At 38.3% G+C, this 21,956-nt stretch overlaps 1 protein-coding gene across 1 annotated transcript in view; it reads right to left on the bottom strand.

The window, feature by feature from the left end:
- Positions 1-21,956, bottom strand: part of LOC144650049 (polycystin family receptor for egg jelly-like) — a 145,398-nt gene that overhangs the window by 18,695 nt on the left and 104,747 nt on the right. Inside the window, exons 6-12 of the mRNA XM_078509693.1 lie at positions 19,863-19,954; positions 16,851-17,067; positions 6,903-7,013; positions 6,212-6,295; positions 5,464-5,872; positions 3,132-3,735; positions 2,751-2,927 (exon numbers count right to left, since the gene is read on the bottom strand). Of these exons, the coding sequence (XP_078365819.1) occupies positions 2,751-2,927; positions 3,132-3,735; positions 5,464-5,872; positions 6,212-6,295; positions 6,903-7,013; positions 16,851-17,067; positions 19,863-19,954 (1,694 nt within the window). The remainder of the gene's footprint in view (positions 1-2,750; positions 2,928-3,131; positions 3,736-5,463; positions 5,873-6,211; positions 6,296-6,902; positions 7,014-16,850; positions 17,068-19,862; positions 19,955-21,956) is intronic.

The following is a 21,956-nucleotide window of genomic DNA, read 5'->3' on the forward strand; positions in this document are numbered from 1 at the left end:
ATTAGTAACATTTACATAAGTTATAGTTACTCTATTAACTGAAGGTGGTCAATAAGCTAAATATAAAAGTTAATTAAAGAGAGAAAGATTAAAGATAAATAGCTAACAAGACAATTGGTTATTAAATGAAAGGGCGCTGGCGAGCTCCAAACTTCGCATGCAAGCTCTTTTGCGCGTGCCGCTAAGCAAAACAAACTCACTTTGTCCACAGTCAGCCAGCAGTATGACTTTTTCGACACATCGCGTGCAAATCTTTCCTTGTAGGGTTATTTAACTAGGGCTTTCCACAAGTTGCTCGGCAACTTTTTGGCAACTTTTCAAGTTTCGAGCAACTTTTTCCCCTTCGAGCAACTTTTTTCCTCTCGAGCAACTTGTTGCATTTTGAGCAATTTCCAGACCGAAGATCTCCGAAGAGTATCCCGGTGTTGTTCTAAGGCCATACGAACGTTTCCGAAGATTTACGAAGTTTGACGAAGATTTTCGAGAAACGTCTGAAGACGTTTCAACCTTTGGCTCATTCTGCATTAAAAAAAACATTACAAAAACTCCTCAGCAAACATGACGTCATCATTTTACAAATTTTCCCCTTGATATGTTATTTAGATACTTTTGCTGTAAAATCGCATAAAACTGCTTAGAAATCTAACCCTCAAAGGGAATTTAGAAGAAGCAGCGTTTTTGGATTTTTTGGAGCAACTTTCGAGCAACTTTTATTATCAGAAGCAACTTTTTTGGATTTTTGGAGCAACTTTTGAGCAACTTTTTGAGAAATTACGGGCAACTTTTTAGGAAATCTCGAGCAACTTGTGGAAAGCCCTATATTTAACTGTCCGACCAGGTTAAAAAACATTTCAGAGCCGTCTGTGGTTAGAGTTTCTGGCCGCCATGTCTCACGTTTTTGATTCCCGTTAGACAGATAAGGACTGGATACCACATTGTGACGTGTTGTCACGATAGGATATATCGGAAAAATCAAGACATTGGCTAGTTTTAGCAGAAGTTCGGCCGCCAGGTGGTTGAAGGACATCATTTAGTCCGAATACCCGTAAGTTGACAGCATCTCTCGAAGAACTGAGGGGTGTTCCTACCTTTGTTTTGTACAATAGCGCTTTTAAGCGCTCCAGACGAACGTTGCACTAAGGTCCACTAACGAAGGTGGATCGAGCCTGGTGGTATAAAAGCCTAAAACAACAAGTTTCTTGCCGGGAACTTTGTCAGCGCGAGTTTTGCAGTGTCCGCTTGGGTTCTATGACGACAAAGTTGCCGAGAAGTGACCTGGTTTCAGACTTAAAAAATATTTGTTAGTGTCCGGAGCTCTACCTTACATCGCAATTTTTTTGGTTCAATAAATATGCACAGTTGGATAGATCAAATAGTGCGTGTAATCTTCTCTTGATAACGCGCGGTCTTGTAGTATGTGTGATCTGAAAATGTAAGGATTGGAGAAGTGAAAGCAAACAGCGCTTTACTGAAAGCAAATTAGATGTAATGGGAAAACCAGCAAAATGTGATTTTGCAGAGAGCGCTCGCCATGCATGTTTACGCAGCTTTCCTTAAATCGGATCAACGGCGCCCGTGTCACAGAAGTTGAGTGTTTAGGCGCTTTATCGAGCAAATTTGTGTTGCCCCAAACAACAAACAACAGCTAACCGCAAGCAAACCGGAGGGAAAACTAACAGAAAACAAAGTGGAGTGAAAGCAAACCGCAACGAAACGGTAATCAAGGCTAGCTGAGCGCCATTATTTTACCCAAACCCTAGGGTTAGGGTTAAAACAAACACCCGGTGAGGGTTAAAACCAAGAGTTAAACTCTAAAATTTTCGCTGGTTTCATTGTTTTGAGGGACGAAAGGTTTCCTCTGTTTACTGTTTGTCAAAGTAAAGGCGCCGCCAGCAAAAAAACTTGCTTGAAAAAGGAGGAAAGAGCAGCGATACAAAAAGGACAGCACAACGTTTAGCAAACTTGCATGCTGACTTTAGAGCTGTTATAACAAGTGTCGTTATTGCCGGCGCCTATTTAAATGCTAGTTGCATAAACACGTGTACAACAAATGATTATGTGCATGATTACTAGTTGTACCTATCGGTAAGTGCCAACGAGCGAAATACTCATGTTTGTTCATAAGAACAGATATTGAATGGTTTTTGATAGAACTACATTGTATTTTAGGTAATATGCAATAAAAGGGCTATTTCTCTGGTGTTCATAAATGACACAGGCTTGATAGCCTGCGTAGCAGGCGCCGTAGTTTTCAGCGCGCGTATTCTCGCGATCGCGCACTCTTTTAAACACACTAAAAAACGTACACAGATGTCTGCTACGCTAACTTGAACGGTCAAGGATTATTTGGAGACAAAATTTTTATTCAAGTTAACTTTACATTTGCCGTTAGAAGCAAACAACTTTTGACTTTCTTGTGTGTATGACATGCAGTAATTTTAGTGAGCGTCGCTTTGAATTGGCTGAATTGATGTTATTCCTACGCGGAGCGAAAATGCGTGCCAAATAAAATATAAACGGTATTTGATTTGGAATAAATCATCGGTCAAAAATTACTATTAACACAATCAACACTAAAAGGAAGCATTTACCCGACTTCAGCATTCTCATAAGTCAAGAAAACTCTATTTGAAGTCAACAGTCCGCTTTTGATTTTCATGTCTCTCTTCGATCGTAAATCAAAGGACTCCAAAGTCGAAAGAAGAAGAAATATCGTTTATTATTAAAAAACTTAGAAAAAGTTTATTTACCCTTGATTTCTGCTCTGAATCCATTGCAGTATCTCGTGAAACCGCTTGAAGGATTGTATTTGCTATTTGTGCTGCTTTGCTAAGGTCCCCATCTTTAATTAGTTTATTAAACAGTCTGTCGTTTGCTCTTAGAAATTTGGTGATTTTTCCTGGCCTTAAAAGTAGAGATGGCTTAACCTATAAAATTAAAAAAATAATAATTAATGTAAAGTCAATTGAATTATGACTTATCTTATATATTTCCATTGTAATTTTTATATATTTTTTATTGTTAGAGCCTCTATTAATATCAGTTGTATCTGTAAATACTGAAAAAGAAACCCATGATTATGCATTGTGACTAAATGGCTCTGTAATGTGGCATACAATTGAGAATATTACCTGCACAGACAAATTAACCGCTGGAGCAGAAGCGCCATATTTATCAGTCACTGTGGCGACAAACTTTACAGTAAAGTTTTCTGACCGGTTTCCAGGTGGCAACCAGGAGATAACAGAACTGTTCAAACCATTATAAATAATGCCGTTTAGACTATCCTTCAGCTGATACTTAAACTTGTAAGACAGGGGGGTGCTGCCACTCTTCCAGTTGATGCAGCTCAGGTTAAAATTGGTCTTCAGTGAGATGCCGCTTGAAGGAGTGATGGAACATGTCCCCCCTGTTGGTTGTGTTGCAGTAGAAATACCATAGACACTCATTCCTTGTTGACCATCTGAGGTTCTTATTAAGTGTGCCAGCCGGTAGTTTTTTCCGCCCTCAAGGGAGTCCTGTTTGATAACAATGCTTCTTGCATTGAGGGGTGTGGCTGTGATAAGTTTTAATTCTTTTTTCACCCAAATAATATCAGTATCCAGAGTGAATGGATATTCTTGGTAGAGTATCCACTCGTAGGAAGATATCTTGGAGCATTTTGGTCCGTGACACTGTGATTTGATAGACAGTTTAACAGACGGACTGATTTCAGGTTTGCAATTAATTTGGCATCTGAAAATAAAATGAATACAGATACATGTATTACTCCTTGTAGAATGTCTGTGAACAAATTCACGACGTACATATTCTTAAACGAAAAAGTGAATCTTTTTTTTGTTATTATGGTTCAATCTTTTCGTGTAAAGTAGGTGTTATACTTACACAGTACTAGGACCTTTCATGATTAAAGGGGACGTGTCACGGATTTTAGCCAAACTAAGGCATTGGAAATGACCATCAAATTTGTTTAAATGTATAAAATAACTTCTTAAAACAGTGAAGGAATATTTAAATAACACACCAAATGCAAAAGAAGGTATGGATGGCCAAAAGTGTCGAAGATTGAAACGGATTGCGATGTGGGGTTTTGAAATATGGTCCGGCGGAACAGTTTTCAAAGTTAAACTTGTCTGCTTGTAACTTCAATTTCTGACGCCCGGGAGACACATTTAGCATCAAGGAAGCTATGGTTTTGTCATTTAGTATCAACGAATTAACTTCTTTGCAAACATTTAGTTTCATAGCGAATATTTGGCAAAATTTAATAACATAAGATTAACTTAGCCGTGAAAAAGTCCCTTTAATAAGCAAAACTCTCCAGGAAAACAATGTTATAAAAAAGCACAAAAGTGTATAAACCAACTTTCAGACCCTCATGCATTGGTTTAATTGCTACTACATATACAGTATTTTCGGGAGGCGCGGTGGTCCAATGGTTAGCGCGCTCGAATCCGAGTCGAACGGCCCGGGTTCGAGCCCTGGCCGGAGCGCTGCGTTGTGTTCTTGGGCAAAACACTTTACTCTGATAGTGCCTCTCTCCACCCAGGTGTATAAATGTACTGTGTACCGGCGAATTTACTGCTGGGGGGTAATCCCTGCGATAGACAGGCATCCATCCGGGGGGGGGGAGTAGCAATACTCTCAGTCGCTTACTGCTACGGAAACTGGGATAAGCTCCGGCTGTATGGGCCACTTGCCTCGGACACAGACTTTACCTTACCTTTTTTATACAGTATTCGAATTTGTAAAACAAAAATCAATTGTGATCTACTTGATTCTTGGTTGCCCGGCCCAACTTACCCCTATGGTTATTCTAGGCGGCCAGTTCTCTATTTAATTTTTACAAGTAATTTTAATATTTCTTTCTTTAAAATGTAATTTATTTTGTAAAACGAGCACAAATAAAGGTTATTGTTCAGTGTTAGCGCTAGAACTGTTCATTGCGCTGTCCTGACCTGAATGCACTGCTCGATCACAAATAAAAACTCCATACTGAGCTGAACTTTGAGTGTTGAGAAAATTGAGATTGAACAACTTTCAAAGTCGTATTCCAGCATCAAACACATGCGTGAGCATGGGTTGAAAAAAAAAAAGAAAGCGTAGTTAATTGACGTTTTTATTGACTTAATTTATTAAATTTCCTAACTATTGAGCAGTGAGCATCTTGTTCCTAGAGTTCGTTTTTCTTTTATTCGGTCAGTGATATATTTTATACAAAGAACTCACACAAGCACGAGTGTGTAAACGCTGGCCAGTTCTGATTTTTTGAGCACGCGTAGAGTGTTCATTTTTAATTGTAGGCCAATCAGCTCTGAACAGATGTCTGTAAATTGAACGTTTTCAAGCTGAAGACCAGAGTCTACATTCTTGGTGCTGAACAAATAAAAGCAGGCTCTGGAAACTAGATTGAGTGCCTTAGTACACTGACCTAGGGTAAAAATGGCAAAACGAAGTTCTTACCGTTGCGAAATTTCAGGCGGATCTCCTTTCACTAGGTGGATAACTTGATATGAAGTCGAACTGCGACAATCTTTTGTCACGACCAGTTTGACTGCATATGTCTTATTGACAAGCATGGAAGAAGTACTTAGGGTAGCTTCAAGTCCAGAATCATTCCCGAAATAACGAATGCTTGATTGGTTTACTCCCGTAAAAGAGTCTTCCATTGTTGTCTGGAGACCGGAATAGTTGCCAGTGATCTCACCATAATACCAGGTGAAGTTCATTCCAGAGTGGTTACCTAGCCCAACATCCGGGTCATAGGAGAGTGATGCATTCACCTTGATGTTTTGTTGATGTCCTCTGATTACTTCAGTGCCACCATAGGTGATCGCAACAAGGTCTGGTTTTCTCTGGCAAGACTTCCCATCTAAACACCATTAAATTACAACTTTCAAAACAAGTTTAAAAGATTGTATGTACTACTATGTGTGATGACTAGGTCACTTATGTTAGTTTTAGTTTTGACTTTATTTTAGTCACCAAAGTTTTTAGTTCATTTCATTTTCTGTAATGTGGATTATTATTGTCAGGTGGGACGAAAAGCAAGTGACGATTTAAGCGTTAGCTTAAACTCAAAATAGAGCTACTCCACTTGCAAGGAGTAAGACAAATACTGAATGAGAAATATGTTGATGCATCCGCTGTTCAGAAAAGTCGGTATTTTTTATTTAAGCTAGAATATTCATAAGTCGATGACAAAACAGACCTGGTGTTGGTGACACTGAAGGCTGAAAAGAAAGCACGGTTGTACTTATGTACCATGGCTTTGCTGTCAAAATACTTTCTGTAGCTGGAAAATGAAGGAAAAAATTCAAAATATTGGTTTAGATCAAGAGAAAACCACACACACGTATTTCGGTTTATTGAAATGCAAAGAATCTACGGCACTCAGAGGTCAATGTTTTTGTATAAATATCCAAACAAACAATAAGTGCAACAGTCAACTACATAAATTGCAAGTTGGTAACGTTATTTTCAAAGTCAATTTTGAGATGTCGATAATACAAACAGGCCAGATGCTGTAGGTGCCCGGGTGTAGGTGCTCCAGTGAAAAGTGAAGATTAACTTGTATGTGACGATTTTGTGTTCAAAATATCATCTAAAAAACTTATGAAAAATATAACAAATTTACGGCGTCATATCATTTGGTATCCTAGCCGAATAGGAACTTAATCCTGTAGATCTTGCATAATTGTATAAGGAGTGCTTTCAATGATACAGCAGCGGATCAAAGTACGCATCTTACTAGCGAAACTATTTTTCAAGCGGTTAAGGAAAGAAATCTTTGGATTGGCCATTTGTACTGAGTTCAGTGCCAAACACTACATCTAACCATCTAACGCTCTTATATCAAGCTAGAAATAGCAATATTTGAATAAAAACAAAACAAAACCAACCTGTTGATGTCGCTAAAGGAGTGGTGGCAACGGCCCCACTGTTACTTGATGTCGGAGGCCATGAATAAGGTTGTGTCAAATCAACGGAAGCTGGACTTGCAGTTTCATTAACTGTAATTAAACAAGGAACACTTGGTAAATGTGCACCAGTAGTCCATAGAACCGCTGACCAACAAATAAACCGTTTTCGAAAAATAGAAGACAAAAATGAGACAAGATTGGAAATATATAACGAAATTTTAATTAAAAGACTTGATACAATGCAAAGTACAAAAACATAACACATATAAAGAATTATCAAGAAAGTACAGAAAACGAGAAATAAACAAAAAAGCTCTAAAGCAAAAAGAGCCAGAAGCATTCCAACATCTTTCTTTCAGCTTTTTTTTAAAAAGAAATGTCTAATAAAGATTAGGTAATGTCTGCCATGGAATTAGTGAAAGAAAAGATTGCTCACTAACAAAGAGCGGCAAGAGTATTTAGAGGAGGCAAGTGTAACCTATGTTAAGTCCAGTGAAAAAACTAAACTCATGCGAAACCGGGAGATACATATGACTGAATGTGCTCCTGTGTTTAGCAGTTGTTTCATACTATATACAAAGTGAATCTTTTGAAACATAATTGTTGGAGAAATTTTCATCTCTTTGCGTGAAATATTCAAGGAAATAGAAGCGCTCACAAACTGCAAAATCTTCGTAAAATATCAAGTTTTCAAACCTACATCACAGAAAAAAGTATTAAATACATCGGGCTTAAAATTTATACAGCGAAAGTTAATCGAACCATGTACTTTTAATATTCAGAATTTATATTTTTTGTAACTCGATCAGAAAATAAAGCGCTTATGCTAATGAGGCAAATATTGTAAACAAAGATTACTTTATTAGTTGTATATTATTAAAAATAATGTTTTCGCGTTGAGCTACGCGGACCTGTTTTTGTGATAGCCGCATTTACCTTTTAGAAGAAAATACCCATCTTCTGCAACGCATCTCGCAAAAAAAAAACTGTTCTCGCCATGTTTCATGGATGAAGTATTAGCAGCAAGTATACATTCAGGGGCTATTATCTGAATAATCCCTCCTGCTCCGCCTCCTAAAATGTACATGTTACTAGGTTGTTGTCCATTTCCTCCTTCGACACTAAGTCTTCCCATCTCCTGTATTTGTACCTGTTGGTAAAGAATAGCACCGAACATCGATTCCACTAAGCATATTTTATAAGAAATGTTCAACTATAGACAACTTTTAAAAGCTTACTAGAAGGATCTCTATCCACACTAGGCTGTCTCTTTTTTCTATCATCTCAAACCAAAACATTCTAGCCATGTGTAACTCTGACATTTGCTTGTGGAGGTTACTGATGAACTGAGTAAAGTCACTGGATAAATTTTTTACGTTATTTCATGACATTATAGTTTTTGGATGACGACAAAACCGAATGTCTATTTATAAAAAAAAACACATGTGAGAGTTAATTACATAGCCCACCTTGCTTGTTATGTAGCGAAAAGCGCAATAATCCAGGTTGACGCCAACAGTCATTTATCTTTTAGGTCTTTTAGGGTGTTGATCTCCTGTGTTGGACGCTCGTCACGACTTCCTTAGATATTTTAACTTCTCCCAGGTTTTTGATGAGAAACTCAATACATAATGGTACAATAACTCGAAGCTAAGTTGTTTTTATTTGTTTAATGGAGTAACTTCTCATTTCTCCGAAAAATGCTTTCCATATAATTAATTATTACAACTGGTCAGTTCTCATGAAAAAAAGGAAAGCGCCGTCAGTGGATGGACATCAACTTACCTTGTGAGCTTTAAGGCGAATTAGTCCCCCAGATCCCCCAGAACAAATACTTAAGCTGCCTGCCGTTTGAGCTGAAGCTATGATGGATGCATCTAAAGTTGGAAATATATAAATTTAAGATTAGGGCTACATTTAGAGGTCGATTGATTTACAGTTTCAGAAAAACGATATTTATAGTCTTTATATATTTTTTATTTTTTAAAGGCTGACCAATCTTTCACGCCAATGTATTGAGTGTAATTTTAGTCTTTGAATTTAACAGTTGCTTTTATTTTACCAAATACACAAGAAAAAAACATGTGCTTACTGCTAATAATAAACATGCAATAATTAAACTGTAATAGTTAAACTCAGCCTTGGTCGGTTCATGTACTCTAATTACTTAGGCAATGGGCAGTGCCCTCGGTCTACCAAAAATACCCTCGCTGTATCACTGGAAAATCATCTTGTAAGCTTCCAAAAACTTTGGAAGAATTAAGGAGGCTCAAGCAGTTGTCAGTTCTTTTCAGCTCTCATACTTTGTTGATTAAGCAACATCGTTCCTAGAGAGGAACGATGTTGCCCTTGGATTTGGAGCGGGCAAAAGCCCTGGGAACGAGGTTGATGATTAAGTGCTACAAACATTTATCAGTAACCACTTCGAATATGGTATAGAACAAATGCCTAATCCAGTTGGGGGAATTAGCAAATCTTCGTTGAAGCACTCAAAGAATTTCCGAATTATTTCATGCAATCAAAAACTATCGTATAAATACACAACTTCTGGGACGAAAACCGTGGGCTTTTCTTGACGTCATTGGTAACCATAGCAACGGTTTGAATAATGATCACCGAGTTTAGATAAAACTTTTTGCAAAGTAAAAAAAAAAATTCTCCGGAGCGGTTTAAGAGCCACCTTAAATTTTCAAAAATTTAAGGTGGCTCCACTCCGGTGGCTTTCGTTCTAAAAACCTAAAAACTGTTTTGAGCCTTCTTAAGGTGATCTTCGACAGAAACTACTGCAAACGATTATCGAGCTCACCTTCAGAATACCCTTTAAGCGTTACGATATGCCTTCAGTACTTTAAGAGTGAAAACGCTGGGTCGGTATGGCTCATGATATAGGGTTTTAGTTTTATTCTGGTGCAAAGCAGATATTTGTCTTTTTTTGTCCTTTAGATAATTTGAAATTGATTGCAGAACATTTCAAGGTCATTACTTATGGTAATCTCTCCTTTCTCAGCAACAAGTTCTATGGCTCCGCCTCCAGCTACACTTCCGGATTTCTGTAAGCACGAACCTGATTGAAAGACGATCAAAATTAACAGTCAAAATGACTTATTAGGCTTATTAGTTTGTTTTATTTTTTCAGTAGAAACGTTTTATATTTGTTGCAAAAGAATCGACTCGGAAACGGAAATAAACACGCACTTCTGAATGAAAAAGTCCACCGATAAGAATCAGACTTTATAAATACGTTTAAAACTTTATTCTTCTTCTAACGCCGCAACGGTTGTCTTGGCTAAAGATGTTGACTAATTGTCAAAGATACGAAGTCATAGAACACTGGAGGCGACATATGAATCAAAGGACTTTATTAATCGATTAAACAGTGATATAGTATTGATTTTATTCCTGACCTTGAAATTGATGCTTTCGATTGGTCAGGTACATTTTCCGGTGATTTTCGTTTGTCCAGAATGTATGATAATTTTAATAGGCCTTATTCGTATTCTCGGTATTGGACTGGAACTAGCTTGCAATAGAGGCTCATGCGGGTGAATAACATTAAAAACAGCATTGTGTCATTTGCATTTGAAAAGATTACCCGCATCAGCCTCCATTGCAAGCTAGTTCCAGTCCAATACCGAGAATACGAATAAGGCCTATTGTCTGTGCGATGTGGATGGTGTACAAGTTTATATAATCAACAATATCTAACCTCCACTTCCTCCCAGCAGTGATTTGGTGTTATTTTGATCGTATGATGGACCTGAATCTATGAAGCTGGAGAAAGACTGCGCCTTTCCTCCATGGCTTGACCCAGATATACATTGGCCTGGCACTCGAAAAACTGGGTTTATTACATCTAATCCTCCAGGACCAAGACCTATAAGAGTGTTTTGGTAATAAATCAGGGGGGGGGACTACGGGTACTATATCAAATATTGTATATCTGAATGTGACTACAAGAACGTACAGGCTTATTTCTCTTGACATAATGCACGTATCCAAATTTAATGGACATTGACAACGCGTGTTTGAAAACTTTCCCATGTCTATTTCAGGGTTAGGGTTTTGAGAACAGCGGTATACCTCCGCCCGAAGTTCTGAAGAGTAGCCCTTGAAACATACGGAACCGATTATTTGACCGTTTATTAGTAATGAGAAGTACCAGAAGGGATACGGAGGAGTCGAAGGCATGACGCACACCGGTCAAACGCTACACCATTGAGGCACAGGAAACTCGTGGGAGCTAGGCCATATAACTACTGAAGGTTCAAATGTGATAAATTTCCCGCGTACTGCCAGGATTCGTTTTGTCGATGAACGGGCATTATATATACAGTAATGATAGTATACGGCTGTTTGAAAAAGATTATCCTACAAAAGCGTAAAAGACTGTGAGGTTACGCAAAAAGATATTTTCGGTTGGTGTAGTTTAACATCACTTGATCGAAGTTCGCGGCGTTGTATCGCGAAGGAATTATTAACTGCTCTTTTCACTTACTTGCATTTTTTGCGCGGATTGAACTAAACACAACTCTAGATTCGAAAGTGGGGCTTATTTCAAACCATAAATCAGTTACGGTACATAAAAAGAAGTAACGTGGACTTTTAGTGTTTTAGCGCTGTTAAGAAACAAATTTTAACACAAAACTAACAATAAAAAGTAAATGTGGTACACGAAAAAGGGGAGGGAGAGTTTTATAGAGTTTTTTACGGTAAATGCTAATTTATCAGTTATGTTTTTAATTATAAAATCCATTTGTAGGAAGATGATTCCTAAGATTTCCTTAGCGAAAAGTTTATCTCTTGTGACTAGAATCACGATACATCGTGAATGATTGTGACCAGTGCCGGCCTTGATTAGGTGAAAAACAGCAAATGGCAAGCTTGGTCTGAAAAACTGAAAATTTATCATACTGGAATAAAACAAACGGACAGTGATGAACAGATGTGATATTCTGACGTGACATGAAAACGCCGTCTACAACTGAGAAAGAAAGCGGGATATCTGTAATGCTCTACTTACCTTTATATATGGCGTCTGTTTTGGGCAAACTTATTCCAACCATCTCTGGAGATGATGACTGTGTGAATCCACCAAGACACGTTGTATTGAACACCGTCTCCCCGCAAGTCATGTTGACATCGGTATGTATTGAAATGTTTCCATTCAGACTTGTTATACTAAGAGCATACTTCCCGAATACTTCAACTGTTGAACCGCTCTTGAAGTCAATGTTACCAATGAATGTCATGTTGGCAACAAGATGGCTGCCATATAAGGAGCTTCTGGTTTGAAATGATGAGTTGTAACTGCAACTTGTACAATTAATGAATGGAACAGTCGTGTTAATCTGCAGTACTTCACCGCGGTTAAGAACAAGACCTAAAACGAAACGAACAATTATCAGAATATGGAATCTCTCCCAGCTAAAAATTTGGACTGGTAGCACATTTAATTTCATTTTAGTGTAGAAAAAAAATTATAGCTTTCCACCTTTGGCAAAATATTTATATTAAAAAATGGAAAACTGAAGTTTTCTTTGGTGAATTGATTTCATCCAATCAGCCCAGTTAGAAAGAGTCTTATGAAAATCTCTTTTGACCTTTTTAAACTCGACCAGTGAAGGGGGGAATACTTCGCCAAAAAATGGTTTTGCTTGAAGTGGTGGACAATATGGCTTTTATGTTTAGATCGTGATGTTTAAAAGTCGTCCAATTTGGAAACCTTTCTATGCCAAATATCATTCATAATGAGAAGAGGAACAGGAGTAGAGTTAGGTTCAGTTCGACTCGTGTTGGAAAACTCGAATTATAATTTTCAAATAGTTTGTGTAACTGAAACATCTTTCTTGCATCTACACCAAGATTAACATTCACATCATCAGTTCAGTTCATTCTATTAACTGTGCGACCGGTACATAGTCCAGAAATTTACTCAATCATTTCTGCGTTACTGAAACACAATGGAAGTATCCTTAAAAATATAAGTACAAAAATATAAAGAAAAAGGTTTTTGTTCTTTATTTTTTAGGAAAGGATTTTCTCACGGCTTAGAATCGAATTTGTTATTACCGCCAAATAACTCGTGAATGGATAAGGAGAACTATTACACTATTTTCAGTGTCGTTTGTCTGCCAACTGCTGAAAAAAGATCAGGCGGAAAAGTTTTCTTTTTTTTCCCTTGTAAATGTATAAACATAATGAAAAATTCTGACTTTTAAGTTCTTCAAAGCGGAAATTACGTTTCTTTTTATAGTCTGGGTGGAATATTTAAATATCACATAATGTCGGGTGTTAGACGCTGCGCCTTCAAGATTTTCAAGTGAACGACTATGCAAACTAAAACGCATGTCAGAAGTGCTTTTGGTGATACAGCAGGATCAAAGTACGCAGCTTATTAGCGAGGTTTTTTTCCACGTGGTTTAAAAAAGAGTTCTTTGGACTTACCATTGAACACTTCATTTAGTACTCTTATAGAGCAGTTTTCAATGAAGCGTCAGTGTGGCCAATCACAAAGAACGCAGACAATCTTATCAAGTTAACTAATCAAAACTCGAAGCAAATACATGTAGCCGGCATGAAGCGCGGGAAAACGTGCACAAGCGAGTCACGATTGGTTTTGTTTTAACTCTGATTGGCTGAGAAAGTGGCGCGAGTGTTTTAGACCAATCACAAAACGTAGTAATGCAAAACAAATGCAAACGCGAATTACATTCGGCACTCAAGTGAAAACCACTTTATATCAAGCTAGAAATAGCAATATTTGAATACGGTTAACAAACAACATACCCAAACAGACAAAACAAACCTGTTGATGTCGCTAAAGGAGTGGTAGGAGGCCATGAGTAAGGTTGTTTCAAAATAACGGAACTTGGGCTTGCAGCGTCATTAACTGTAACAAAACAAGTAACACTTGGTAAATATGCTTTTGACAAGTGCAAAATTTTGATGATAAGACTTGATAACAATGTAGAGTGCAAGAAGAGTCAAAAGAAATGCAGAATTATCGAGAGGGTACAGAAGACGTAAAATAAACACAAAAGCCGTAAGGTTAAAAAAATTCGGAGCTAACGGCATTCCAACATCCTCGAGTCGTCGAAACATAAGTTAAAATAAATCTGCTTCAGTTCAGCAAAGCGAAAACGCGAAGAAGGACCAATGAAGTACCGGTAACTTCTTACTTTTGAAGACGAAAGTGCAAGCATTCTTCTTTTTTTTTTGTAAAGAGATTCCTAATAAAAAGATAGGTAACGCCTGCCATGGAGTAGCTGAAAGAAAAGATCGCTCAATAACAGCAAGAGGCAAGAGTATCTAGAAGAGGCTAATCTAACCTGTGTTAAGTCCAGTATCGAAAATAAACTTATCTAACTTATATGAAACCAAGTGATATAAATTTATGCGCCCAGTTTAGTTTTGAGCTAAGATTTTCGGTATTCAGGTTTAAGAAACAGGTGCTAAAGGCTGAAAAAATTTCTTCTTGCAGCGCACGGAGTTTGTCAAACCCACCTAAAAGAGTTAAGCCAAGAATGGTAGCTACAGTTAAGGGATTATTACGCTTTGCTTTTCTTTCAAAGGCTTTAAATTCAGTGATGAAAAGATTGTAGATTTAAAGTCGAAACATTTCGTGCAGATCAAATGTTTAGTCAGCAAAGTAAAGTTAAAGGACAAAAATGATACAGGCGTTTCCATCATGTGGTGGCGCGATGGAAAGCAAACTTGGTCCCAATTATGCGTGCTTATTTGTTGGACATGTTGAGTAACAGATCTTTCAGCAATACAGCGGTAGAAAACTAAACCTCTAGAAACGCTATATTGACGACATAGTCGGTACCGCTTCCTCCTCAAAAGAGAATCTTAACCCTATTCAGACCGGCGGATGAGGGTGGGGGGGGGGGGGGGCTTTTGAGGGCCGCGCTGACTTTGAACTCTTTTAATTATTTTTAAGATTTAACCAAACGCTTCTAAACATTCTGAGTTTTCCTAAAATTTATCTGGCAACAATTTGGTAGGGTTGGATGATGTGTCATGAACTTGGCATCACCATGGCAACGGCATTTTGACAGGCATGTTTTCCCAAATTTGTAATTTTGCGTGTTTGTTAATAAAAATCAACTTAAATGGAATTAATTTTTACATTTTTACGGGTTTAAAGCACATTTTTTTATCGATTTTGGGTACTTTGCAGTAATTTTGGGTGGTTTTCTGGCACTTCTTCTGGAGAAAATTTGAAATCCAAGATGGCGGATCCAAGATGGCGGCTGTTTTCACATCATGATGTAATTGTCACGTGATATGACGTCACCATACCACGTGACGTACACCAAAAGAAAGATGTTCGGACATACAATACATCCTATAAGTTTCAAAGTGATTGCTTAAATATTCTGGAAGTTACATAGGGGGGGGGGGGGGGGGCTTCCGAAGCCACCCCCGGTCAGAGAAGGTCAAAAAAAGCCCGGATTGAATAGGTTTAAAGCATTCGCCACCTTCGTCAATAACTTTCACCCCAGCTTGAAATTTACGTTGGCCTTCTCAGACGAAAAGCTTTCGTTCTTGGACGTATTTCTGAAACCATCTGCCAACTGCCTTATAAGAACGATCCACTGTAAGGAAACAGATTCTCACTCTTACCTAACTTATTTCTCGTCCCATCCAGTTCGTTGTAAGAAATCAATTCCGTACAGCCAACTGCTACGTCTGAGGCGAATTTGCAGTGAGGATGACGACTTTTAATCTAAGAAGAATGAAATGGCTGGTTTCTTTGCACACCGTGCCTATCCTCCCGCTGTGATAAATCAGGCACAGCACCGTCTCCCGCCAAACAGCCCTGCGATCAGACTCCTCTTCTCCGTCGGGACAACAAACCATACCCCTTGTCTTGACATACAGGTACCACCCAAGCAACGAGAGAAGGTAGAAACATCATATCCAAGAACTGGGACTTATTAAAGCCTGATTCGGACACCAGGGATATTTTTGAATCCGCAAAAATCCTGTGTGCCTATCGCCATGATAGCAATTTGCGTGACATCTTTGGACCGTAGCGGTCTCTCCACAACCGAATCAAGGGATAAAGAGACAAGAACCTTTGCTTGTGGTCGACCACGCTGCACTACCTGTCCACACACCAAAGCATCGCAGACCGTTAAAACGTCAAGGGGTCAGCTGGCAATGCGACATAGGTACACCTGCACGACAAGTAATTTAGTTTACATCATTTCTTGCAGTGCGTGCCCTATGTGCTACATTGGTGAAACGTCGGTCGGTGAAAAAAGACTTAGACCTCCCTGTTGCGAGACATTTCAATTTCCCTGGACACAGTATTAACGAAATGTTCGTGTCCGTTATCTCGTTATCTGCGCCGGATTCAAAACCACGCGGGGTCGACGTCGCACAGAAGCAAGGCTAATTTTTGCATCAAAATACTCTGCATCCAAACGGAATAAACATTGACTTTGCTTTTCTGTGACATCACAAGCGCGCGCTTTTGTATGTCGAAGGCGCACTTTAATTTTTTTTTTAAATCTATGAGCGTGTGCTTTCAGTTAACGGCATTTCTACGCTGATGAAGAGACAGAAGGAAGTCTCGAAATGTCTGAGAAATTTGTACTTCAGCACATTAACAATATTTTTGTTTAAGTTTTGTCATATCATACATGTGCTACACAGTTTTTCCTGATTTGTGTTTTTAAAGTTAAAGGAGCTCGACACTTGAATTGTCACGGCAATTTTCATATCGTGACAAAGCCTGTCCCTTGTGTATTATTGAAAATGATATCTTCGCGTTTTACTTCAGAATAAATGAGTACTCGTATATTTTTCAAAGGCAAAAAGTTGCATTCTCTTTGGGCAAATCATGATTGTCTTAGCAAACAATGATAATGACATCTGTACGCTACGCGGACCTATTTTCGTGATAGCTGCTTTTACCTTTCAGAAGAAAATACCCATCTTCTGCATCGCAACCCACACCGTCATAAGTGCTAGGGCCATGTTTCATGGATGAAGTATCAGCAGCAAGACTACCTTCAGGGGCTATTATCTGAATAATCCCTCCTGCTCCTCCTCCTAAAAGGTACGATTTACCAGCAGGTTGTTGTCCATTTCCTCCTTCGACACTAAGTCTTCCCTTCTCCTGTATTTGTACCTGTTGGAAAAGAATAGTAATTTTACCAGCACTAACAGCGAATCCACTGCTTTTAATTAAAAGCTATATTTTATAGAAAATGAATAGCCATTTTATCGGCAACGAAAGGCGATTCCACAAAATACATAAACAAATTGTATAGCAAATGTCCATTTATAGACTACTCCTGAGAGAGAAATTGATATTTACTGGTAGCTTACTAGAATCATCTCTATCCAATTTAGGCTGTCTTTTTGTTTTAAATCAAACATTCTAGCCATGCACGACTCTGACGTTTGATTGATGAACTGGTAAAATCAATGGATAAATTTCTTACGTTATTTCATGACATTATAGCTGTAGGTATACAATAAAACGATGTTTATCAGAGAAAAAGCTTATGTGAGGGTTAATTGCACACCTTGCCTGTTAAGGTCATTGCCCTGAAATAGAACTGAACACAATTTTTTAACCAAACTTCGCCTATTGGTTTATTACTTTAAGGGAACTTAAATTTTGAAATAAAAAAGGGGGGTCACCAGATTCGTTTAGGAGCAGGAAGACCTTGTATATTCCATATAATTCCTTTAAAATTCCTCTTCGAGTACTAGTAAAGTACACGTTTTTAGCGATAATTTATTTTTTAAACACAAGAATTGATCTGTTTTCATTTCACAGAAAGAACTTGATCGCTACACCCAAAATATGAGAAAAAATTGATAGGTCACCAGACTCGTTTACGAGAAAGCGACAATTTACTTCTCTCGCGGACTAAGCCACATAGAAAAAAGCCGCCATTTTGTTTATGTGCGCGCGCTCGCGCGCGCTTATTACGCGTAAAATTCTGCGCAGTAAGGATGCGCAATGCAATACAGGGCAATGACCTTAAGTAGCAAAAGCGCACGAATTTCGTTGGAATTTCTTTACTATCGGCAAAGATTCCCGTAGACGCCAACCGTCATTCATATCTTTTATTGTATTCACCTCCCGTGTTGAACGCTCGTTACAGCTTCCCAAAATATTTCAACTACTCCCAGATTTTGATGAGAGTTTCCGCATATAAAGATATGATAATCGATGCTAAGTAGTTTTTATTGTTTTACAGAATAACTACCCGTTTCTCAGTAAAACGCATTACAAGGAACTAAATATTACAACTGGCTCCCAAAAAAACAGGAGAGCGTAGTCAGTGGTAAGTTATTTTGTGATAGACATTAGAGGGTCTGAATGGGGTTAACCGACTAGCGACAAAGGGCGAAAAATATTACCGACTACCGAAAAAACGAGGAAAAAATTACCGATTAGCGACAAATAAATTCTAACCGACAACCGACATGGTCCGATGTTATACGGACGTTTGTATTCAGAAGGAACAGCATTTTGAATTTATGTCTAGCTTAAGAAATGTCTAGTTCAGAAGTAACCACACCAATTCGAAATTTAGTCAATTATAAAGTTTCCTGTCACCTTTTCGAGCAGCAGCGGAGGTTCATTTGTAGAACAGTGGCTGGTAATCGAGGTCACAAGGCGTCCCGCTGTTGTATTTTCACTGCGCGTTGGTTATTCATGTGGTGACAGGCCATGAGCGGGATTGTTAAAGTGATTGTAAGGCGAGGAGGCCCGGGGGGGGGGGAGACTCCTATATGACACGGACGGGGATGCTCGTCGGAAATGTTGAAAAGAACCCCTAAAAGAGACCAATCTGGGTGTGGCTCAAGCTTTTCTTGACCCCCAAAAGATACCAAAAAACTAAGAATAGAAGCTATATTTGTATATTTCTTCGTTTGTAACCCTAAACGAGACCATTATGGCTAAAAATATTGGCGTTTTGCCCGGAACACCCTAAGCGAGACCAAAAATCCGAAAATTACACCCCTAAGCGAGACGAGCATCCCCGTCACTTTCATATGTGAGTCCCCCCTCCCCGGGCGAGGAGGTTGCCATCGAACACCATCGTAACCGAGTTCTGGTGGAAAAAAATCTCATAAAGGTGTTTCCAAGCTAATTTGGCATTGGCGGGTTCTCGCTGAAGTTATTTCGCCTGGCGAAAACGCTTACGGGAAAAATGTGAAAATTTGCAATTGTAACAGATGGGCAGTGACTGCTTGAGCTTCCAAATTTAATATCGGATGAAAGCAGCAGTGAGCTCAACGGTGTGTGGAACGTTCTATTAGCCGTATTAGTTTTAGTGTGCAGCGAAGTTAAATGTTTCACATGTAGTTCTGTAGTATTAAGCTCAAACATTAACGTGGTTAACCTTTGGTTCCACGTTTTTTACTAATTTTGCTGTTTTGTTGAACGAAATGTTTGTATACACCGTCCATTTTTCAGGAAAGCAAAAATTGAAAAGAAAAACCCCTTACAAATAGAAGAAGCGAGTAAAAGAGTTTATAAGCATCTTTCTATTTTATCGGTAAATGAATAACACTGCCTTTAAATTTATTCTTTTCTGAGAACGGTCCAAATTTCAGTTTCGCTCGATAAGCGTAAGTAATATTTGACGAGCATTTGCTGATGCAAACTGATTTTATCGGTACTAGACGAACAAGTTGCTTAAAAAAACAGAGTTAACGAGGTTTAAGTGCAACCAAATAGTGAATTATTACAAATTTTCATATCGTCTAGAGTTTAAAGTCTTAAAACTGCGTAAATTAAATAACAAATATTAATAATTAACTTGTACTTTTAATCATTAACTGAGATTTACCGACAACCGACAAAGGTCGAAAATTTTATCCGACAACCGACAAAGTAAGGAATTTTTAACCGACTACCGACATGTGGACCCCCCCATTCAGACCCTCACATTAGCTTACCTTTTGAGCTTTAAGGCGAATAAGTCCCCCAGATCCCCCAGAACAAATACTTGAGCTGTCTGCCGTTTGAGCTGAAGCTATGATGGATGCATCTAAAGTTGGATAAATGTATTTCTTAGATAAGAGCTACATTTAAAGTTGATTATTAAACTATTATCAAGTTTCTGAAAAAAAGATAATAATCAACATTTCAACCAGTTTAATCATTAGACTAAAGATAATCACATAATTTTCAGTGCAATTTGGAATATAAAATAAAAATACTCACGAAAAGATTTTTAAGGTCGCGGGGGATACCTACAGCATGAATAAATTCATGAAGGGAAATTTTGCTTGACCTGCATCTTTTAAAACGCTTATTTCTCAGCTGTTATGGGTGCGATTAAGCTCAAATTTTACACAGACAGAAAGAAATGATGAAAGATTGTGAATGTCGTCTTTTATTTGATAGATTGCATTTAACGGCGATGTTATAGCCTCGTGAGTGCCAAATTGGGAAAAACATGATTTTGTGGCAGAGTTTGTGGAACGAGTAGAAGACAGCACACTGTGATCTTGTCAAAAACTAATCCGTCAATACCTCTAGAGTGTCATAACAGAAGCGGATTTTTTAATTTAAAGTTTGCCAGCAAGTTACGGCGATTTAAGTGCGCAAATTTGAATTTAATGTCTTCTACCTCTTTCTAAAAGCGCTCTTTTAAAATTCCTCTTCTGTTATGACACACTTCAGTATTCATAGTTTACCTATCTGCCGTGGCAAGTCATGAAGTTCTGTATCCGTGCTGTATTCTCTGCCACAAAATTGTCGGAAAAGTCCAAACTTTGAGATTTCCGAAGGTGTCCCGACCTAAATACGATCATTTTGCCAAGGAGAGATGTAATTAAGGTAATTATATTCCACGCTTTTATGGTGAAAACAATGCGTTTTTAAATAGGACACGATTGTTTATGCCGAATATTTTTGTGATTACTCTGAGTTGCAGAAATATTCAAATTTAGATGAAAATAAGCTCAAACACTTCCTACAAACTATATGAACGTATATCGCTAAGTGCTGTTTTAAATTGGTTAAAATATCAAAGAAACAGGGATTTTTTACAAATCACGCGCACGCGCCCATATTTTTGTCCAGTCATAAATATCTCGTAAAAATTGTTGATGTCAGTCGTTGTACTTCGTGCATACGCTTTAAATAAATGCATAATGATGAGCCTAAGGTGTCCCCCGCGACCTTAAGGTTAACAAAAATTATACGCGAGTGCAGTGAATGTAATTTGAAGTCTTTTACATAGAGGGCAAAATTGCTTAATGCTGATTGGCTGAGGCAGAGGGCATTTTTCCTTAATTTTGGTAATTGCCCCGGGCAAAATTACTTGGTCCTGATTGGACAAACAGGAAAATTGCTCGTTTCTGATTGGCTGAGCGCGCTGCACTTCGTTGGCTTCAAGACGGCGGGATTTTGAGCAACATTTTCAAACACAGCGCTCGCTTGTACATCGATCTTTTCGAAATTTGACCTCAGTTTCCGCAGATATGTGATGAAAATGGAATGGAAACGGGGGTGATAGCTTGAACCGAAGATCCGAAAGCTGAAACAGAAGATTATTATAGTTGAAAACGGTACAAAAATTGCATCAGACACTTGCGAGTGTGCGACGATTCAAACTCATTCATAGCGGCCGGCAACTGACATCTCTGTTTCACTTCTGTCATCTCTAAGACTCATCACTAGCAACCCAGCATATAAAGGAGGACATATAAAGTTTGTTCTGTGAAAGAAGGTCACATTTACCGGACAAATTACTTCTGCAAGTTCGTTTGAGGTCGTCGTTTGCTGTTATCTTTGTCGAGGACTGACATGTGAAGCCGCTCGTAGAGGAAAGCTTTAAAACCTGGAAACAGGTGAATAAAATTATGCTTACGTTTATATTGAGTATTCGCTTGTTCAATAGTAAATAGCTTAGGTAATGAACGTTTATTCGTGTCTCACGATAGAATCGCTTTGAGATGTTGATCGCGACGTTTCGACTGCAATACTGCTAGTCTTCATCAGGCGATGAGGTCGATTGTTTATGCGTCGCTATTTATGCACGT

Source organism: Oculina patagonica, chromosome 4 (assembly GCF_052425735.1).
Source record: "Oculina patagonica isolate OP01 chromosome 4, crgOcupat, whole genome shotgun sequence".
NCBI lineage: Eukaryota > Metazoa > Cnidaria > Anthozoa > Scleractinia > Oculinidae > Oculina > Oculina patagonica.